General features: G+C 50.0%; 1 protein-coding gene across 4 annotated transcripts in view; it reads left to right on the forward strand.

Moving 5' to 3' along the window:
• Positions 1–17895, forward strand: part of Eya2 (EYA transcriptional coactivator and phosphatase 2) — a 176700-nt gene that overhangs the window by 79426 nt on the left and 79379 nt on the right. For all 4 annotated transcript variants that reach the window (NM_001271963.1, NM_001271962.1, NM_010165.3 and 1 more), the window contains 3 exons: positions 8384–8429; positions 11096–11238; positions 13166–13282. In NM_001271963.1, the coding sequence (NP_001258892.1) occupies positions 8384–8429; positions 11096–11238; positions 13166–13282 (306 nt within the window). The remainder of the gene's footprint in view (positions 1–8383; positions 8430–11095; positions 11239–13165; positions 13283–17895) is intronic.

Consider the following 17895-nt stretch of genomic DNA (forward strand, 5'->3'; position numbering starts at 1 on the left):
GAGGTGTCTGTTTGCGCCCTCCCCCCAAGAAGGAACTGAGGCACACTTCTGGACTCCTAAAACTGCTCTTTCTGGTTGGGAGTGATGTCAGTCACACACTTGGGGAAGATAAGAGGGTGCATTTGGTTGACACACACACACCTGAGACATCTCGCTGACATCAGAAGCCATCTCGACTCACTGAAGATCCGTTTAGAGTCAGACCCGCGGCTCTGTAGAGCTGTGTACCAGTAGTGACTGCTTTCAAAGTCCTTAGCTTTCCAGCACCCCTGTGAGGATGGTAAAGGGGTACAGATGTCAAATGAGCTCTCAGAGGAAAGTGGCTGTCAAGTGGGGAAGGGGTTGGGCAAGCAAGTGGAAAGATAGGAGCAGCTGGGGCTGGCATTTGGTAGCCTGGGCTTCCTCTGCAGAATACAGGCTGTTGCCCCATGCTTCATGTGAGAAAAGTGAGCCTCAAAAAATTACCGGCACAGTGCCACACAGTTGGGATGCACAGGGGCGAGATTTAAAATTGAACCTGAGCACGTGAGCCCCACCTGCTTTCCAAGGAAAAGACATTAAGTCAGCCAGTTATGAGATCTGAGTTGTCAACTTGGCTCACAGTGAATGATAAATACTGAGTGCACGCATGAAAGAATAACTGGGTGTGCCTTTCATACAAGCACACACAATGTGTGCACACACAGAGAGGCTCCTCCTGTCATTTCTACATATGAAAACTGGGTCTTGCTCTGTCTTAATAGCGTTCTCACGCCCGGCCAGGAAAGACGCAACAAACCAAAATCTTCTGCGGCAAAACTTTATTGCTTACATCTTTGGGAGCCAGGAGGGCAAGCGCCCAGCGCCCAGCCCCAAAAACGAAAGCCCCTTCAATCTTACATCTTTAGGAGCCAGAGCTCCGGCGCCGCCAAAGCGCAGAGCACGCTCTATTGTTTACATCTTTAGGCAGCGAGAGAGCGCAGGGCGCGCAGAGCCAGAGAGATGCCAGCGAGAGAGAGATGGCGGAAACCCGTCCCCTTTTTTAGGAGCGTTATATTTCGCCTAGGACGCATCACTCCCTGATTGGCTGCAGCCCATGGCCGAGCTGACGTTCACGGGAAAGGTAGAGTACAAGTAGTCATAAAATACCCTTGGCACATGCGCAGATTATTTGTTTACCACTTAGAACACAGGATGTCAGCGCCATCTTGTGACGGCGAATGTGGGGGCGGCTCCCAACATCTCCCCCTTTCCTTTTAATAAGAGCAAATAGGCCACCCAACTAATGAGAGTGGAGATAGAGGTCAAATCCCCAGTGTGTAGGTAAAGGAGCCATGTACAGGATTAGCTCTTAGGCTCACAGGCTTTTACCCAGAGCAACCCTGACCTGCTCCCGTGTCGTTTTTCCTGGGGGAAGGGAACTAGGACACTGAACCTTCATGAAAGATGACGTATCTCCCTAGAATAGGCTCATATATGCCGCAGAGCCTTTCTACTGCAGTGCTTAGCCGTGCAACTCTCTCGGGCTGCTGAAGCACACTCACTCTATCCCGTGCAATGAGTCTAGCCTCGTGAGATGTAAGAGCTGAGTGGCCAGCGACCTATTGCCTAAGCATAGATAACCATATATCAGGGGGAGCTCCATGTTCTAGTCCTGCAAGCGCCTGGGCAATAACCACCTTGTCTCTCCTAGTTTGGGCCTTAAGCTTACAGACCAATCAAAGAAGCAACACTAATCCACAGCAAAGTGTATCTCCAAATAATATCAATCCCACCCATTCTTTAAAGAAAGAAAATGCTGAGGAGATCCAATTGGGTAATCCTTTGGTCAGGGACAGGTCCAAGCGCGTGGAGTTGACCTGAAGTCTCAATTCTCGAAGGATCTGTTCAAATTCAGCCATCCAATTCTGTAACATATACTGAAAAAGACTTTTTGACAAATTAGCTGCCCTAGTAAATTTAACATACTGAATGGAAATAACACACAATCCCGGAAACTTTTGTTCACATCCCAGCTGAGTTATTTGTCATAATACATCTAGTTGTATCTGGACAAGATCTATGAGTTGATTAACCAGCATGAGACCTCTCTGTATCTTGACATTAGCTGAGGCCTGTTCATCTATGACTGTAGTCACTGAGGCTGACAAAGTGTTAATGGTGTCAGTCGTCTGGACCTGTCCAGACAGAGCCAAGGCTGTCTGAATCAAGGCCAAACCCAGTTCCCAGTTAGTGGTAAAAAAGCAGGAGAATACTTGAGCATTATACATCACCGTCATTGGGAGTGGAAATGTCGACATTATCCCCCAACGCTGCTCTCTTTTTATTATTGACGCCCTGGACATCACCAAGACGAGGGACATTAGTATTCCCTTGGTCAGTCTGGATTTTTCGGGTGAGTCTTTCTGGTATCCAAAATGGGTTGTCTTCATTCTGTGGGAAAACACAGATAGCTCCCCTGGATCTTATCAAAATAGGATCCGGGCCATACCATTTATTATCAAGGACATTTTTCCATTTAACCATCTCATTGGGCCTATCTGGCTCTGTACAATGACGTTCAGCCGCAGTATGGCCATGAGCATCAATATTTAAAAAATTGAGTGTAAAGAGTGCCATAGACACAGACACTCTTGGTGCTCGGGGTAAAATCTCTTCAATTCCCCTCTTCTGTTTTATAAGATAGGTTTTGAGGGTGCGATGCGCACGCTCAACAATACCCTGTCCTTGAGGGTTGTATGGAAGTCCAGTCAGGTGGGTAACATCCATCTGACGGCAGAACTGCTGGAATTTTTGAGACGTATAAGCTGGTCCATTATCAGTCTTAAGGAGTCTGGGTTTCCCCCAAGCACTCCATGCCTCAAGACAATGTTGAATCACATGTGAGGCTTTTTCTCCGGTTAACGGAGAGGCAAACATGATGCCAGAACATGTGTCAATGGACACATGGAGATATTGAAGTTTTCCAAAGGAAGAAACATGTGTAACATCCATTTGCCAGACCTGTAGAGGTCGAATACCGCGTGGGTTAATTCCCACATGAGGAACTGGCAAGAACTCACAGCAGCTTTGACATTGAGTAACAATGTCACGGGCTTCTTTTCTTGTCAAGGAGAAACGACTGCGTAATGTTTCAGCCGTCACATGAAAATTGTTATGAAAATTTCTTGTAGCCTCTACCGGGGATGATAGGGCAGCAGCCACCACTTTAGTGGCCTTATCTGCCAAATCATTTCCCAGAGCCATGGGGCCAGGTAGGCCTGAATGGGCTCTAACATGAGTAATATAAACAGGAAATCTTCTAGATAACAAAACTAATTGTATCTGCTGAAAAATATTGGCAACTCTACTGGAAGGCTTAATCACTCCAGCCACTTCTAAAAGATTTACTGCATTAACCACATAACAGGAATCTGACACAATATTAAGGGGTTCTAAAAAGGTTTTTAAAACTTCTAAGACCACTAAACATTCTACCACTTGAGGTGAATTTTCATTATATTGTTTGGATACCACTTTACCATTAGCCACATAGGCACCTATGCCAGTTTTTGATCCATCAGTATATACCACAATCCCATTTTTAAGTGGGTTTCTTCTAAACATGTAAATATTGATTTCTCTCAAAGGAGGAAATATGCGTGACATCCATTTGTCAGACCTGTAATGGCCTGACGCCACGAGGGTTTACCCCTACGTGAGTAGATAAAATTTGACAACAATCTAAAGGCATTATTAAGTAATCAGAATCATTTCTAGTAGAACCAATCTCTCTGGCAGCTCTAGGAATACCAGAGGAAGAAAAAACAGCCATGTAGGCTTGGCAAAATTATTAGTTGAGCTATTCTGTCCCCTTGTGATATAGAAAAGACAACTTGAGGACAAGAACAGAGAACCTGAAGTTCCCCTTTACAATCCTGATCTACAACTCCAGGGTGGACAATAAGACCTTGTAGGCTGCAAGAGCCTGCCTCTGTCATTATTGTCCAGTGGCTTCACCTGCTCGGGAGAGCGCCTTCCAGGCCCTAATAGCCTTTTCATCTGATTCAGAACTATTAAGAACTGGCTTCTCTAATTGATCTTTTTTCTTTTCTTTTTCCTTTTCCTTCCTTCTAATCTCTCCCCAGGTATTCTTACCTGACCTAAACTTTTCCTCAGGTTCAAGACCCGTGGAAAGGCCTGTATGCTTATTTTGTGTACCATATTTTCTCTTTGCTCCTACTCTCTCTCCCCGCTTTACTTCTGATAGATTGTCCTGAACTTCATCCAGAATCCGCCCTGCCTTAACCACTTGATAACATGTGAAAAGGAACAAAAGGGCTTCTAACACTAGAGAAAGTTCAAGGCCAAACATACCTTATAAAGCTATTTTCCACTTTACTTCTGATAGACTGTCTTGAATTTCCTTAGAAAGTTCAAGGCCAGGCTTACCTCGTAAAGCTATACTTACGGGTTACCGCCGTTCCCCAGCTGAAAAGTTCTGAATTCATGTAGTTGAATCCTTCTTAACAGTCTGCTTTACGGGAACCTTTATTACCGCGACCCGCAGTTCTGGTTCTGGAATGAGGGATCTTCCTTGCGCCGGTGAAACTCCCGTCCCGAGTTTCCTCCCGGGTTTTTTCTTCCCGGATTTTTTCTCGTCCCGGAATTTCTCGTCCCGGATTTCAGCACCAATTCTTACTAGCGTTCTCACGCCCGGCCAGGAAAGACGCAACAAACCAAAATCTTCTGCGGCAAAACTTTATTGCTTACATCTTTGGGAGCCAGGAGGGCAAGCGCCCAGCGCCCAGCCCCAAAAACGAAAGCCCCTTCAATCTTACATCTTTAGGAGCCAGAGCTCCGGCGCCGCCAAAGCGCAGAGCACGCTCTATTGTTTACATCTTTAGGCAGCGAGAGAGCGCAGGGCGCGCAGAGCCAGAGAGATGCCAGCGAGAGAGAGATGGCGGAAACCCGTCCCCTTTTTTAGGAGCGTTATATTTCGCCTAGGACGCATCACTCCCTGATTGGCTGCAGCCCATGGCCGAGCTGACGTTCACGGGAAAGGTAGAGTACAAGTAGTCATAAAATACCCTTGGCACATGCGCAGATTATTTGTTTACCACTTAGAACACAGGATGTCAGCGCCATCTTGTGACGGCGAATGTGGGGGCGGCTCCCAACAGCTCTGCAGAGATGGCCCAGTGGTTAAGAGCACACACTGCTGTTGTAGAGACCTGAGTCCAGTTCCCAAACCCAAATCCAGCAGTGAGCTGCTGCCTGTTTTACTACAGTCCCAGGGGACCTGAGGCCCTCTTTGTCTTCTGCAGCCACTTCACTCACAGACTAACAGGTGCACGTGCACACGCATGCGCGCACACACTTTTTTTTTTTTTTAAGAAAAAAGACAGAAGTAATAAAATGGGCACCTCAGGGGAGAGAGGCACCCCAAGCCTCACTGAGGCCGCTTGCATTGCCTCCTATAGGATTGTCAAAGCATTGCCTGCTTTTCCAGCAGCTACCCTAGGGCTAGCCTCATCCACAGTATCCCTCTATCGTGCCACTTCCTGAACATTTGGCTGCAACAGATACAGAGTGACATTGACCCACATTCTTCCCAGAGACCAGCAGTCACAGATCAACAGGAGCACAGCAGTCACAGACAGCCGGAACACAGCATGCATGCTGAAGGCTCTGCTCTATCCCTGGGGAAGGCCTGGCCACAACCCAGAATCTCTAACTTTCATGAAGTCTCACGCCAGCCCCACACCCACAGACACAAACCAACTATCAGTGAAGTCTGTGCCATCTTAGCCCGGAGGAACATGGGGAGAAACAAAGGGAATGGGTAGAGGGGTCTGCCCACCTTCTGAGTCCTCAGTGCGTGCCTGGAGGGCAACTCTAAATGTGATACAGGACGAAAGAGTTAAAAGAGCAGAGCTCAAGAGTTCTAGAGCACAGTCTGATGTGGAAAAGCACTCGGCATCCCAGCTCTTTGCCCCTGGCTGGGTGGTGACCCAGTGTGAAGAGCAGTAGAGGAGGGTGAAGGGTGAGGATGGTGGGAGGTGGGGGAGGGGGATGCCTGGCTACATAGGGACGGGGGAGGCAAGTGGCTGAAGGGTTCGGGAAGGAGGTAGAGGCAAGGAAGGCTCCACTCCAAATGCCTGAAACAGCAAGCTAACGGGAGGCCATAGGAATATGTCCTTGGTTCCATTTTAGTGAGCGTTTGCATATTTATTAAGGAAAACATTAAAAGTGTTTCATTCAATGACTTCTGAATTTTCTCTGCACACTTGCGCTTTTGCCAACAGTGAGGCTGCCTGACTGCTTCAGACATAAACGCCTCTTGGTCCTGGGAGAGGAGAAAGGGGGCCATGTGGGGCCTGCCTGGGGCAAAGACCTCAGGATCAAGGGAAGTGTCAGGACGCACCAAGTGAGTGCCAGAACTTTCCTTGACACCAAACCAATGCCAATCTAACCTATTTGGGTTTTTTTTTAAGTGTGGTGTATTAAAAAGTCAATCTTATGCCATAACTCAATGTGTGTGCATGAACACACACACACACACACACACACTCACACACACACACACACACACACACACACACACACACACACACACACACATCCTCACATCCATAAGTGAAGCTAAACACAGGTCCTCCTTCCCATAACCAGTGCTTGCTGACACCCTGTAGTCATGCAGACAGGTATATGTATCTGAGATCAGTTGTGACTCTACATAAAGTTCAAGGAGACTCAGCAGAGTTGGGGGCGGGGCAGGCTTCACATATAAGATCAGGCTCCGTAACCCTTGGTTTCAGGTTCAGATGCTCTCTGTTATGGAGTTTCTGAGCAGAAGGTGGAAGGAAGATGCTTGCCTCGTGGTCCTATAGCAAGAATTAAATGAGATTCTATGTCTAAGCCATTTCCACTAGGCCTGGCCACAGTCTACTCCTAAGGGAATGCTCACTGCCGTTCTGCTGGTGTCTGTCGCTTGGCTTGTAGTGTCGTGGTTGAGACAGACAGCACGGCTGGGCCACCGGGTTCAGATCATAGGCCCTCGGTTGTTGCCTCTCCAGCCTCTGGCTCTTCACCTCGGCATTAAAATCATCAATGCAGAGAAAGTGATTAGCAGGAAGCTTGACACGCAAGGAATGCTGGGTAAAAGATGGATGTCATCTCACGTGTGCGTGTGGAAGAAGTTTCTGAGTCTGGATGTGGAAGAGGCTGCCAGGTTCCAGACTGAGGTGAGGGAGTTGGAGAGAGGCTCAGAGTCAGCGGACTTGAAGAGTAACTGGATGAATGGATGCATCCTGGACTCTTCCAGAATCCATCCGGGCTGTTTGAGGACATGGAATAGTATTGCTTGAAAGGATGAGGCACAAAAATACCCCCCAGGGAACTACTGGGATCAATTAGACCATAGGAAAAGCTCTCCCAACTAAGTCTATCACCTTCCATTGTCACCCGTGGGAGCTGAACACCAGGTGTCCAGGAATATAGGACGTTTGTGCCTGGATCTCAGGGGTGACAAGTGTGTTCCTTGGATGTGCTGGAGCCAGCCTGACCTGAACCTGACCAATTAGAATTGGAGAAGGAGGAATAGGAAGGTGATGTTATCAGATGATATTTGGGCTGGAGGGTGGGGGATGGCTCAGGGTATACAGTGCTTACTGCATAAGGATTAGGATCTAAATTTAACCCCTAGAATCTATGTAAAAATCCTGAGCATGATGTCTGCTACATTTGTAACCCCAGCACTGGACACGTGGAAACAGGAGCGTCCCTTGGGAGTTGTTGGGTAGGCAGCCTACTGGCACGTCCCAGGCCAATGGGAAACCCTCGTCTCAAAAACCAAATCTGAACGACACGAGGTTGTCCTCTGGTCTCTGTAAGTGTACACACTTGCACCTGCACCAAAAGAAGGGGAGAGGAAGGTGCAAGGGAGAAAAGAGGAGGGAGAGGATATGGGGACAGGAGGAAGAGGAAGAAGAGATGGAGAAGGAAGAAGGGGAGAAGAAAGGAGGAGGGGAGGGAGAGGGGAGATGGGGGAGAGGACACGGATTGGAAACATCGAGTGGTTGGAGCTAACCTGTACCTTCACCCTGAAGCTCTCAGTTGCCTCCTACAATCATGTGACCTCCCTGGCACATACTCTCTGCCTCTGTGGCCTCTGTCTGTGCATCATGCAGAATGTAGACTCCACCTGATGTCCCTAGATGCTCTGTGTGTTTTCTGTGCCTGCAGAGCAGCTGTACCCAGGACCCACGGAAAGGAGAGCATTTCAGTGCCCGATGTCCGAGAAATTCCTGTGGTGGGAAAAAGTCCCCAGCAACAACTCTCTTCAGGCCTTTGTCCTGTTAGTCAGTTTGTGCTGACCATGGCCTCAGTAGCTAAACCTCCCTGTGTTTCTTTCTCTCTCCAGGCATCGCCAAATCAGCGGCTCTGAGTGTGCCTCAGCTCTTTGTGAAGTGAGTAGTCTAGCCACACCCCCTTTTATCTTACTACTTCTTCAGAAGGTGGAGGCCGGGGTGGGGGTGGGGCACTCTGGAACTGATTTGCCAAATAGGAATGCCAGCATGGACACAGCTAGGCGGCCTGGCACAGATAGCCTGAGTGTTGAACCTCAGTTTCCCTATCTAGGAAAGGGGACCATTTAGACTCCTCCCCCTCCTTTCTTTCCTGCCCCCCCCCCCCGCACCTCCGGCTCCCCTCCTTCTTCTCTTCCTGCTGTCTCCCTCCCCACCCCTGCTCCCATTCACTCTGCCTGTCCCTTGGTCCTTTCTTCAGCTCCAACATTCACCTGAGACTCCTCAGTCCCAAAGCCCATATGAGCCCGAGGATGAGAGAGGAGAGGACATAGCCCCATCTCAGAAGGACTCGCGCAGTCTAGTAGGTAGACAGAGAGCCCTCAGGTTAGACCTGACCAGATGGTGCCCTCCCAGGCTTCCAGAAATCTCCCCCTCTGAGTGCCACAGAGGACCCCTGGTGAGGGCGTTGACCCCAGCTGCTTCTCTCTCAGGAAGACATTGGAGCACTGGCAGCTGCTGGGTTGTTTCCTCGGGCTGGAGAGTGTGTGTGTTAGTTACACGTGAGGGATGTGTAGGGTGTGTGGTGTGTAGAATAGTGAGGTGTGTGTGTGTGTGTGTGTGTAGGGGTGGGAGTGTGTGTGTGAGGGGTAGGGTTGTACGGTGTGTGGGATATGTGGGCTATGGATGTGCATGTGTGTGTGTTCATGTGAGTGTGTTCATGTGAGTGTGTGCAGGCACAAAGGGTGTGGAGGCCAGAGCTCAGCATTAGTTATCTCCCTCAATCCCTCTCCACCTTATTTTTTGAGACAGAATCTCTCCCTGAGCTTAGAGCACAGACTGAGCTAGGCTGGCTGGCCAATGAGTTCCTGTCTCTGCCTCTGCCTCTGCCTCTGCCTCTGCCTCTGCCTCTGCCTCTCCCATGCTGGAATTACAAGTGTGGTTCACGGCGTCTGCCTTTGTCCATGGGTCCCCGGAATCAGCACTCCGGTCCTTGTTTCTTTGCCACATTTCTCTAGGCTTTTAACTTGAGCCCCAATCCAATCCAAGTCTCTTCAGTGGGCTTTGAGGGGACACTGGAGTGACAAGCTTGGATTCCCACCTTGAACTTCATTATGGAAACATAGGGTGTGACTCAGGAACACTACCAAATAAGAACCTCTGCTCAGCAGGAAGTTCTACTGATCATACCACACCACAGACCCCCCCCCCTGAGCTCACCTCGAGCATCCATGGAGCTGGAACAGTGGCTGGTGGAATACGTTCTAGACCCCAGCCTGGTGTCTCCAGGTATAAGTCCCCCCCCCAAAGGAATCCTGCCTGTATGGCAAGAATGAGACGTTCAGGAAAGCAGATCGCATCTCTTTGTGATCTTGTACCCTTTGGCATTCTATTCATGTCTGTCCTGGAGCTTCAGACCAGGGACAACAACCCAGAGTGTTTCACATCAACCAAAAAGATAACTTGTAGTTGACAGGCTTCAGCTGACACAAGGAGGCCAGCAGCCCCAGCTCTGTGCCCCACAGCCATGATCGCTGAGACCCATGCTGAGAGAGTGAACACGTGGAGTCACGTTCACCCAGCTGTGGATCTAGAGTCTGGCACCATGAAGGAATTTGGGAGGTGGCCTTTGGATCCATGACAGTCCACAAGCTTTTGGTGGATTAATGAGTGTTCCACAGCCTGTCTCCTGAAGACGAAAACTGAGACCCTCCCAGTGTCTCCAGAACCAGGGCTTCACTGGGCCGCTTGACAAGGACTTGGACCAGAAACTGGCTTGTGCTGGGAAGGAAACTGCCAGCTGTTGACCACCAAGGGAAGTGGCATTGTGGGTGTGGTGCAGACAGGAGGTGACAGTCTAGTGACGGTCATATAGAGTCCAGGTGACGGTGCAGACACAGGCCTGGTCTCTTACATCTGTCACTCTGGAGCTGAAGAGATGAAGTCAGGAAGATGCCCGGAGCTCATTGGTCAGCCAGGCCAGCCAAGAGAGCTCTGAGTTTAGGAGAGACACTCAAAACTAAGTCCCAAAAAGTAAGGTGTGCAGTGACAACAGAAGATACCAGGTGTCAACCTGCTGCTCTCATGTGTGTTCAGGCATAGGTGCACATCTACACACAGGTGTATACGCAAAGATGGATAATCAGGCTGGTCAGAGTAATGGACAAACCTAGAGATGTCCACAACTAAAGGCTTTGTGATTCCCATGTGAAGTCTGATGTGGAGCTGGTAAAACTCTCTAGAAGGCTTCCCAGTGCTGGCCAATACGGGGATCCAACATCTCTGGGTTATAGCTTTGCTACTGCAGTGACTTCTCCATTGCTGCCCAAAGAGAGGGAAAGGAGGCCACAGGCCATGACTTACAACACACCTGCCCACATCTTCTTAGATGGAGCCCTGATCTGCAGTAGAATCTGGCTGCACTGAAGATGGCAAACTCATCTTCTTGGTTCCCAGGGAAAACGAGAACGAGATGAAATGTGATGTACTAAAATGATGCTTTTGCTCCGGAGAGTGTAATGCCTAAGGGAAAATGACAGTGATGCTAGGACCCAGAGGAAGAGATGCTGGGCTGGGCTGGGAGGCTTAACCATCTCTCCTTCCCCCAGGTCTCATCCACGTGTCCCTCCTGGTCAGTCCTCCACAGCCATGGCGGCCTATGGCCAGACACAGTACAGCACAGGCATTCAGCAGGCACCACCCTATACAGCGTACCCAACTCCGGCGCAAGCCTATGGAATCCCCCCTTACAGTGAGTACCAAGCAAGCCCTTCCTTGCACCCCCTGGCAGCCCCAACATCATGGTGTCTTTATGCCTCAGTGAAGGACGATACATGTAGCTGGATTAATTTTGTCCTGGAAGTAAGGGGGAGAGGGCACGGCTGAAGCATGGCACAGATTCTTCCAGTCTGTGTCAGGAGACCTCTTTCAACCTCAAGAATCAGAACCCCAACCCACATCTGGGGATAGAGCTGGCATCAGGTACGGCCGGAGCCAGGTGCTCTAGCGCCATCATGGGGGGTCTGGTGCGATGTCTCTGGCTCGATGCACAAGCCTGACAATCTGGGTTGGATCCCTGGCTCAAGCCATCAAGGGTAGAAGGAAAATAACCCGATGTTACAAGCCATCCTCCAACCGCCACGTGTGCACACATACATGCACCATCTATACAGTGATCTCATGAGATGTTTGATTCATTTTTTGTGCGCTTTCTTCTGAGTGGCCTTTGCTCCTACAGAGTGGTCGCCATGTGGTGGTGACGCAGACAGTACCTGTCAACTCTGGCCTTGGAAAGTCAGAGAGTTCCCCTCTCCCAGCACTTCCCAAAGGAGCACGTGTTGGTCCTCGGTGGCATGTGACAATGCTTAGCACAAGGGTAGGAGGTGGGATGAGAGAGGAGGAGGCCATGCTTCACAGGTTATGAAGCAGGTACAGTGGGAGACACTGCGGGGCAGGGGGACCTCAGCACCTCAGAGCAGAAAAGTGTTGTCACTGGCTTCAGACCAGGGCCTTAGGTACTCAAATGATATCAGAAATCCTCTCTGTTGTCTTGTGTGTGGGCTTCAATGTCCACAACTCCTTCCACTGCAGTGGCAGGCCTAGCCCTAAGCGCTTCTAAGCTGCAAGTCCCACAAACAGAGTTTCCTGCCTAGAACATCTCCCTGAAGCCCTTGGGTTCCCTCTGACTAGGCTTCATCCTCTTCCTGACCCAGACTCCAGAGCAGGAAAGATGCAATGCTCTAGTTGACAACTGTGAGCCACATGTCCCTGCACAACCAGGGGCCAGGTCCCACTCATTCAGAGCAACTAGTCTAATGGAAGGGAGGGAAGATACTTGGAGAAGGGGCAGTTGGCTGCCGAGTCCCCACTTCCATGACACTCCCATGTACACAGATATGTGTGAGAATTGGACGTGGCAATCCCCAGTGGTCGGGGCTGGGGCTAGAGCAGCAGCTCGGTTGGCAGAGGGCGCAGAGGGCTCATCCAGCATGCACAGCATCCTAGGTTCCATCCCAGCACTGCACAAACCAGGCGTGGCACTTGGGAGGTGAAGGAAGGAGGATTAGAAGTTCTAGATAATTCTTGCTGTGTCATGAATATAAGGAGAAGCCTAAGATGCACACACACTGGGGCATGAGTCTCTCTCTCTCTCTCTCTCTTTCTCTCTTTCTCTCTCTCTTACACATACACACACAGGCTTGAGAGCCTATCACTCTCTCTCTCACACACACACACTACACATATACACACAGCACAGAGAGAGAGAGAGAGGGCCTCATGCCTCCTCTCTCTCTCTCTCACACACACACACATACCACATATACACACAGCACAGAGGGGGGCCTCATGCCTCCTCTCTCTCTCTCTCACACACACACAAAAACACACACACACACAGAGGCATGAGACCCTATCTCTCTCTCTCTCTCTCTCTCTCTCTCTCACACACACACACACACACACACACAACACACACACACACACACCACATATACACACAGCACAGAGAGAGAGAGAGAGAGAGAGAGAGAGAGCTCTCGAACACAAGCTGACTTTAGCACTCCAGTGACTTCTGTTTTAGAAGCTGATGAGAACACTGTTTTGACTCAATGGCTCTTGTGCGCATGGCAGGGAAGTGTTCTAACCATGTAATTTTGTTCCTTCTGCTTCCTTCCTAGGCATCAAGACAGAAGACAGTTTGAATCACTCCCCCAGCCAGAGCGGGTTCCTGAGCTATGGACCGAGCTTCAGCACCGCGCCTGCTGGACAGAGCCCCTACACCTACCCCGTGCACAGTGAGTGTGGTGCTCAGCCCTCCCTGCCACTGTCTGGAACACCCCAGGGTAGATGTCCATCCATCCATTCACCCCCTCCGCAGACTTTCAGGGTGCTAACTGTGTGCCAAGCTCCATCTTAAGTAACAGCTAAAATGCGTTCTGCCCTGGGGGAAAATCCCATGGCCCTGTCAGAGACAGAGGATATACATGCCAGCAGATAACCAGGTAGTCTGGCAAAAGCTGAGCTCAACGAAGCAGCATGGTATTGACACTCAGTTGACAAACATCTGAGAGGCCAGGGGAGAGTGTGACACTGGACAAAGACCATGGGTGAGGTGGTGCTAGCTAGGTGCACACACAGGAAGACCATCTCAATCAAGCAGAGGGGAGGGCTATATAAACGGCATGTGGCAAAAACATGCCACGGTGTTTAAGGGACAGAACAGAGATGGTGACACGGGACAGACTGAGAGAGTCCCTGAGAAGGGATCTTCAGGGAGCGTAGGAACCTGAGGTCCATGCAGCCATGTTGACTTGTGTTCTAAGGGTGATTGGTCAAGTCCATTGATAAGACTCAGAATGTCCGACCAGGGAATAATAGGAACACAGAAAAGCAAACCCTGGTTCCAGGTCATAGATGCTCCTACAACCCCCATGTGACTGGGAATGGATCTGCTGGGCTCCCCTGGGCTCACTTCCCCCTCCCTGCCCCTCCCGAGACTCCTGCTCTGTTTGATGCCCAGGTGGCTCTTGGGGATGATGCACAGAGCAGGGGAATGTGGCAGTGACTCGGGGACCTCCCAACCTGCTGTGCTCCCTGTAAGCCATCCAGGACTGAAAAATAGCAAAAACGGGATGCTGACTGGGGCGGGGGTGGGGCTTAAGGGTGAGCATGCTCTTATTTAAAATGGCTACTGAGAAGTGTGGCCACTTTATCTCCTGTGTTTTGTTTGTTTCGTTAAGAGCTATACAAATACCTTCAGAGTCTGTGGAGAAGGTGGGTGGTCACAGGTAGGAAGAAGATCCTATCAGGAGCCTTGTCTCAGCACCCAGTGGTTGCCGAGTTAGGGTGCCACAGAACCATTACCACTCTGAAAAACCGAGGCAATAATTGCACCCACTTCACAGAAGAAACTGAGGGGTCAAGGGAACAACCAGTTTAGCCAGTGTCAGGACAAGAACTTTAGATCTTACCTCAAGTTCTGTGGGAACAAGCATGCCTCTTTGGGGTGGTATCCTGTCCCTCAGCCTCCACCCCAAACCCTTGATCTTGACTACATCTCCTTCCTCCTCTGCTTCTGATATTGTCCCTGTCATCCTGCCAGTGACAGCTGCTGAATCCATCCCTGAAAGCCAATGGGGGAGGAGACCCATCTTGGCAGTAAAGGCTCTCTGAATCTGTGAACTTGAACTTGCCTTGGGGCCAATCCTTAGCTTCTCAGATAGAAGCCAGGCTTGCTGACTTGGGCTTCGGTGACTGATGGGGCTGACCAGGGGACACTGTCCGTCCTCACCCCAGCTGTGTATCATGCGACGTACCCTCTAGAGGTGCTTCCCACAGTCATTCACTCAATTACTGAATGCTAGCTTTGAGCCTGGCAGGGCGTGAGGAGGCAGCAATGACCAAGGGAACCTTCAAGGGAAAGCTGAACAGTAATTCACACAGAGGAACAGTTACAGATCACAGCCAAGACTGCAGAGATACTCGGGGTGTCACGGTGTGTGTGTGTGTGTGTGTGTGTGTGTGTGTGTACAGACATATCTGCCCTATGACAAAGTCATTGTCATACACATACACACACACACACCCATTAGGCAGACAGCCCAGGGCACTCACTATATGACAGTTGGGTAACTCCACCAAAGTCATGTGACCTGAGCAATGCTATCATGACCCAGCATTCTCCAGCCTAGGTACATAGCCCACAGCACCCTGCCCCACTTAGAAAGTGACTCTTGGCAGGAGAGAAGAGACTCAGGCTTGGACCCCACACCACCTCAATCCCCACAAACCCTTCACAAACCAAATGCCTTTTCCGCTCATTTCCAGCCAACCATGGGGATGTCGCATGCTATTTTCTCGTGGTCCTCCTGGTCACCATGTGTGGCTGGGGCTGGATTTCCTGCTAGCTTGCTCTGATCCCAACCCTGATGGCTGGAGGGAGGGCCAGGCCTCTTCATTTTCAAACACAAACGCACAGGGCTCACACCCAGGCCCAGGTGCCTGCCCTGAGTTGCTCCAGAGACGGGATACACTCTCAAATGACTTGTGTATTTCAGACAGTTATGGAACTTAACTCTGTGGAGAGAGAAAGGTGTAAGGGGCAGAAATGGCTGAACATGGCCCGAGGATGTCAGTAAGCTAACGTCTCCCCTCATCCTGTCATGGGAAGCTGGGGTTCCTTATTAAAACCCATGATTTGGTAAAAGTACACAGGGCAGAAATAGGACCACCCCCCACTCTGCTGATTGATGAACAACCATTGCAACAGTGCGACACTGAGTACGCCAATGTCTCCCCTTCATCTCCAGGTTCCTCCTCTCCCATATCCAGCAATTGTACTTCCCTTGATGGTGGCCATTCTGACTGGGTTGTAACCAATTGTAGTCTTTGTTCTTCTTTTTTTATTTTAAGATTTATTTATTTTATGAATATGAGTACACTGTTGGTGTCTTCAGACACATCAGAAGAGGGCATCGGATCCCATTACAGATGGTTGTGAGCCACCATGTGGGTGCTGGGAATTGAACTCAGGACCTCTGGAAGAGCAGCCAGTGCTCCTAACCACTGAGCCATCCCTCGAGCTCCAGTTCTTATCAGGTTTCTATGTTTTAACTCTTTTATTGCTTGCTGAAATATAATTCATTCACCATAAGCTCTACCCTTTGAGAGTGCTTAGTCCAGGGCATTTACACCCAAAACATACCCTGTGCCTCTGAGGGCTGTGGCTCAGTGTTAGAGCACTTGACCCTCACACATGAGGTCCTAGGTTCAATTCCTGGCATAGGAGGAAAAAAAAAAAAAGGAAAGACACCCCTCCCTCTAGTAGATTTTTTTTTTTTTTTTTTTAGTAATCACAGGAATAAAAGATCCAGTAGAGCCAGGAGTGGTGGCGCACGCCTTTAATCCCAGCACTCGGGAGGCAGAGGCAGGTGGATTTCTGAGTTCGAAGCCAGCCTGGTCTACAAAGTGAGTTCCAGGACAGCCAGGGCTATAGAGAGAAACCCTGTCTCGAAAAACAAAGAACAAAAAACAAAACAAAAAACAACAACAAAAAAAAAACAAAATAAAAAGATCCAGTAGAAGTCTCTTTTTCACATTAATTTGGGGAGGTTAAATATTCAAAGATCTATAGACATTTTTCCCCATCCTGGATCTACACCCACTCAGTATACAAACCTTGGACTTCTTGTAGAGTGCCTGAGAACCCACACAGGACCTCTTATGCAGACATAAGCACTTGAAACAATCTGTTATATCCTGTTACCATGACAACGGGCATGGGTGATGGAGTTCCTTTGCACTGGAGTCTCTCTGCCTTGCAGATTTGCTGTGTGCTCATGTGCACAGCTCTTCTTGACTCTGAGCCCCAAGTCCACTGTGCTTCTTCGGTCTATGGGGTCATAGTTTTCGTCTAGTACTTCTTCAAAGAATTCTTTTTTGGGCTGGGGAGATGGCTCTGTTGATACAGTGATCTCCCCACATGCATGAGGACCTGAGTTTGATCTCCCCAAAAAGCCCACATTAAAATACAGCACCGAGAAGGCAAAGCCAAGTGGATCTCTGGAGTCCCCTGACCAGCCAGCCTAGCCTACCTGGTGAGCTCCAGTTCCATCTCCAGGAGAGACCCTGCCTCAAAAGAGGGAGATGGTGTGACTGAGGAGTGCTTGCCTAAGATGCAAGAAACCCTAGGCTCCATCCTCAGCTTGCCATAACCTGGGCATGGGGCCTCACACCTGCAATCCTAGCACTTGGGAGATGGAGGCCGGAGGATCAGAAGTTCTAGGTCAGCTTGAGCTGCATAGCAAGTTTGAGACCAGCCTTCCAGAGCATTCTACCCAATGCTTGTGAATGGAAGCGCTCTCTCTCCCTCTCCCTCTCCCTCTCCCTCTCCCTCTCCCTCTCCCTCTCCCTCTCCCTCTCCCTCTCCCTCTCCCTCTCCCTGTCCCTGTCCCTGTCCCTGTCCCTCCCCCTCCCCCTCCCCCTCCCCCTCCCCCTCTCCCTCTCCCTCTCCCTCTCTCTGGTGGGGGTTCTACTCAAGGAGATCTCTGGAAGCCGTTTCTTCCTCCTCACCTGGGTAGTTTCCTCACACCCATGGAGCTCCCTTAAAAGTAGCCTCTGGGGAGAGGCTCTCAGCCCAACCCTTACATGCTGGCTTTCCACCCTATGCATCAGAGCCACAATGCTTCCTGCAGGCATGGCTCTGCCCTGGTGCCCATCAGGAAGAGGGCACCGTGTATTTGCCACTTGTGTCAGGTCTAACTGAGATCACTGCCCTGACTGCGTGACGCCCAACACCTGGTGTTTTCAAATTCTGCCCGCCAGAAAGATACATGCCCCCTGCGCATCAGTCAGGCGCACTGGGAAGTGTCATTTGTCATTTTTGCAGGCATGGATGCTGTTATATGCA

The sequence above is a fragment of the Mus musculus genome, chromosome 2 (genome assembly GCF_000001635.26).
Source record: "Mus musculus strain C57BL/6J chromosome 2, GRCm38.p6 C57BL/6J".
Lineage (NCBI taxonomy): Eukaryota > Metazoa > Chordata > Mammalia > Rodentia > Muridae > Mus > Mus musculus.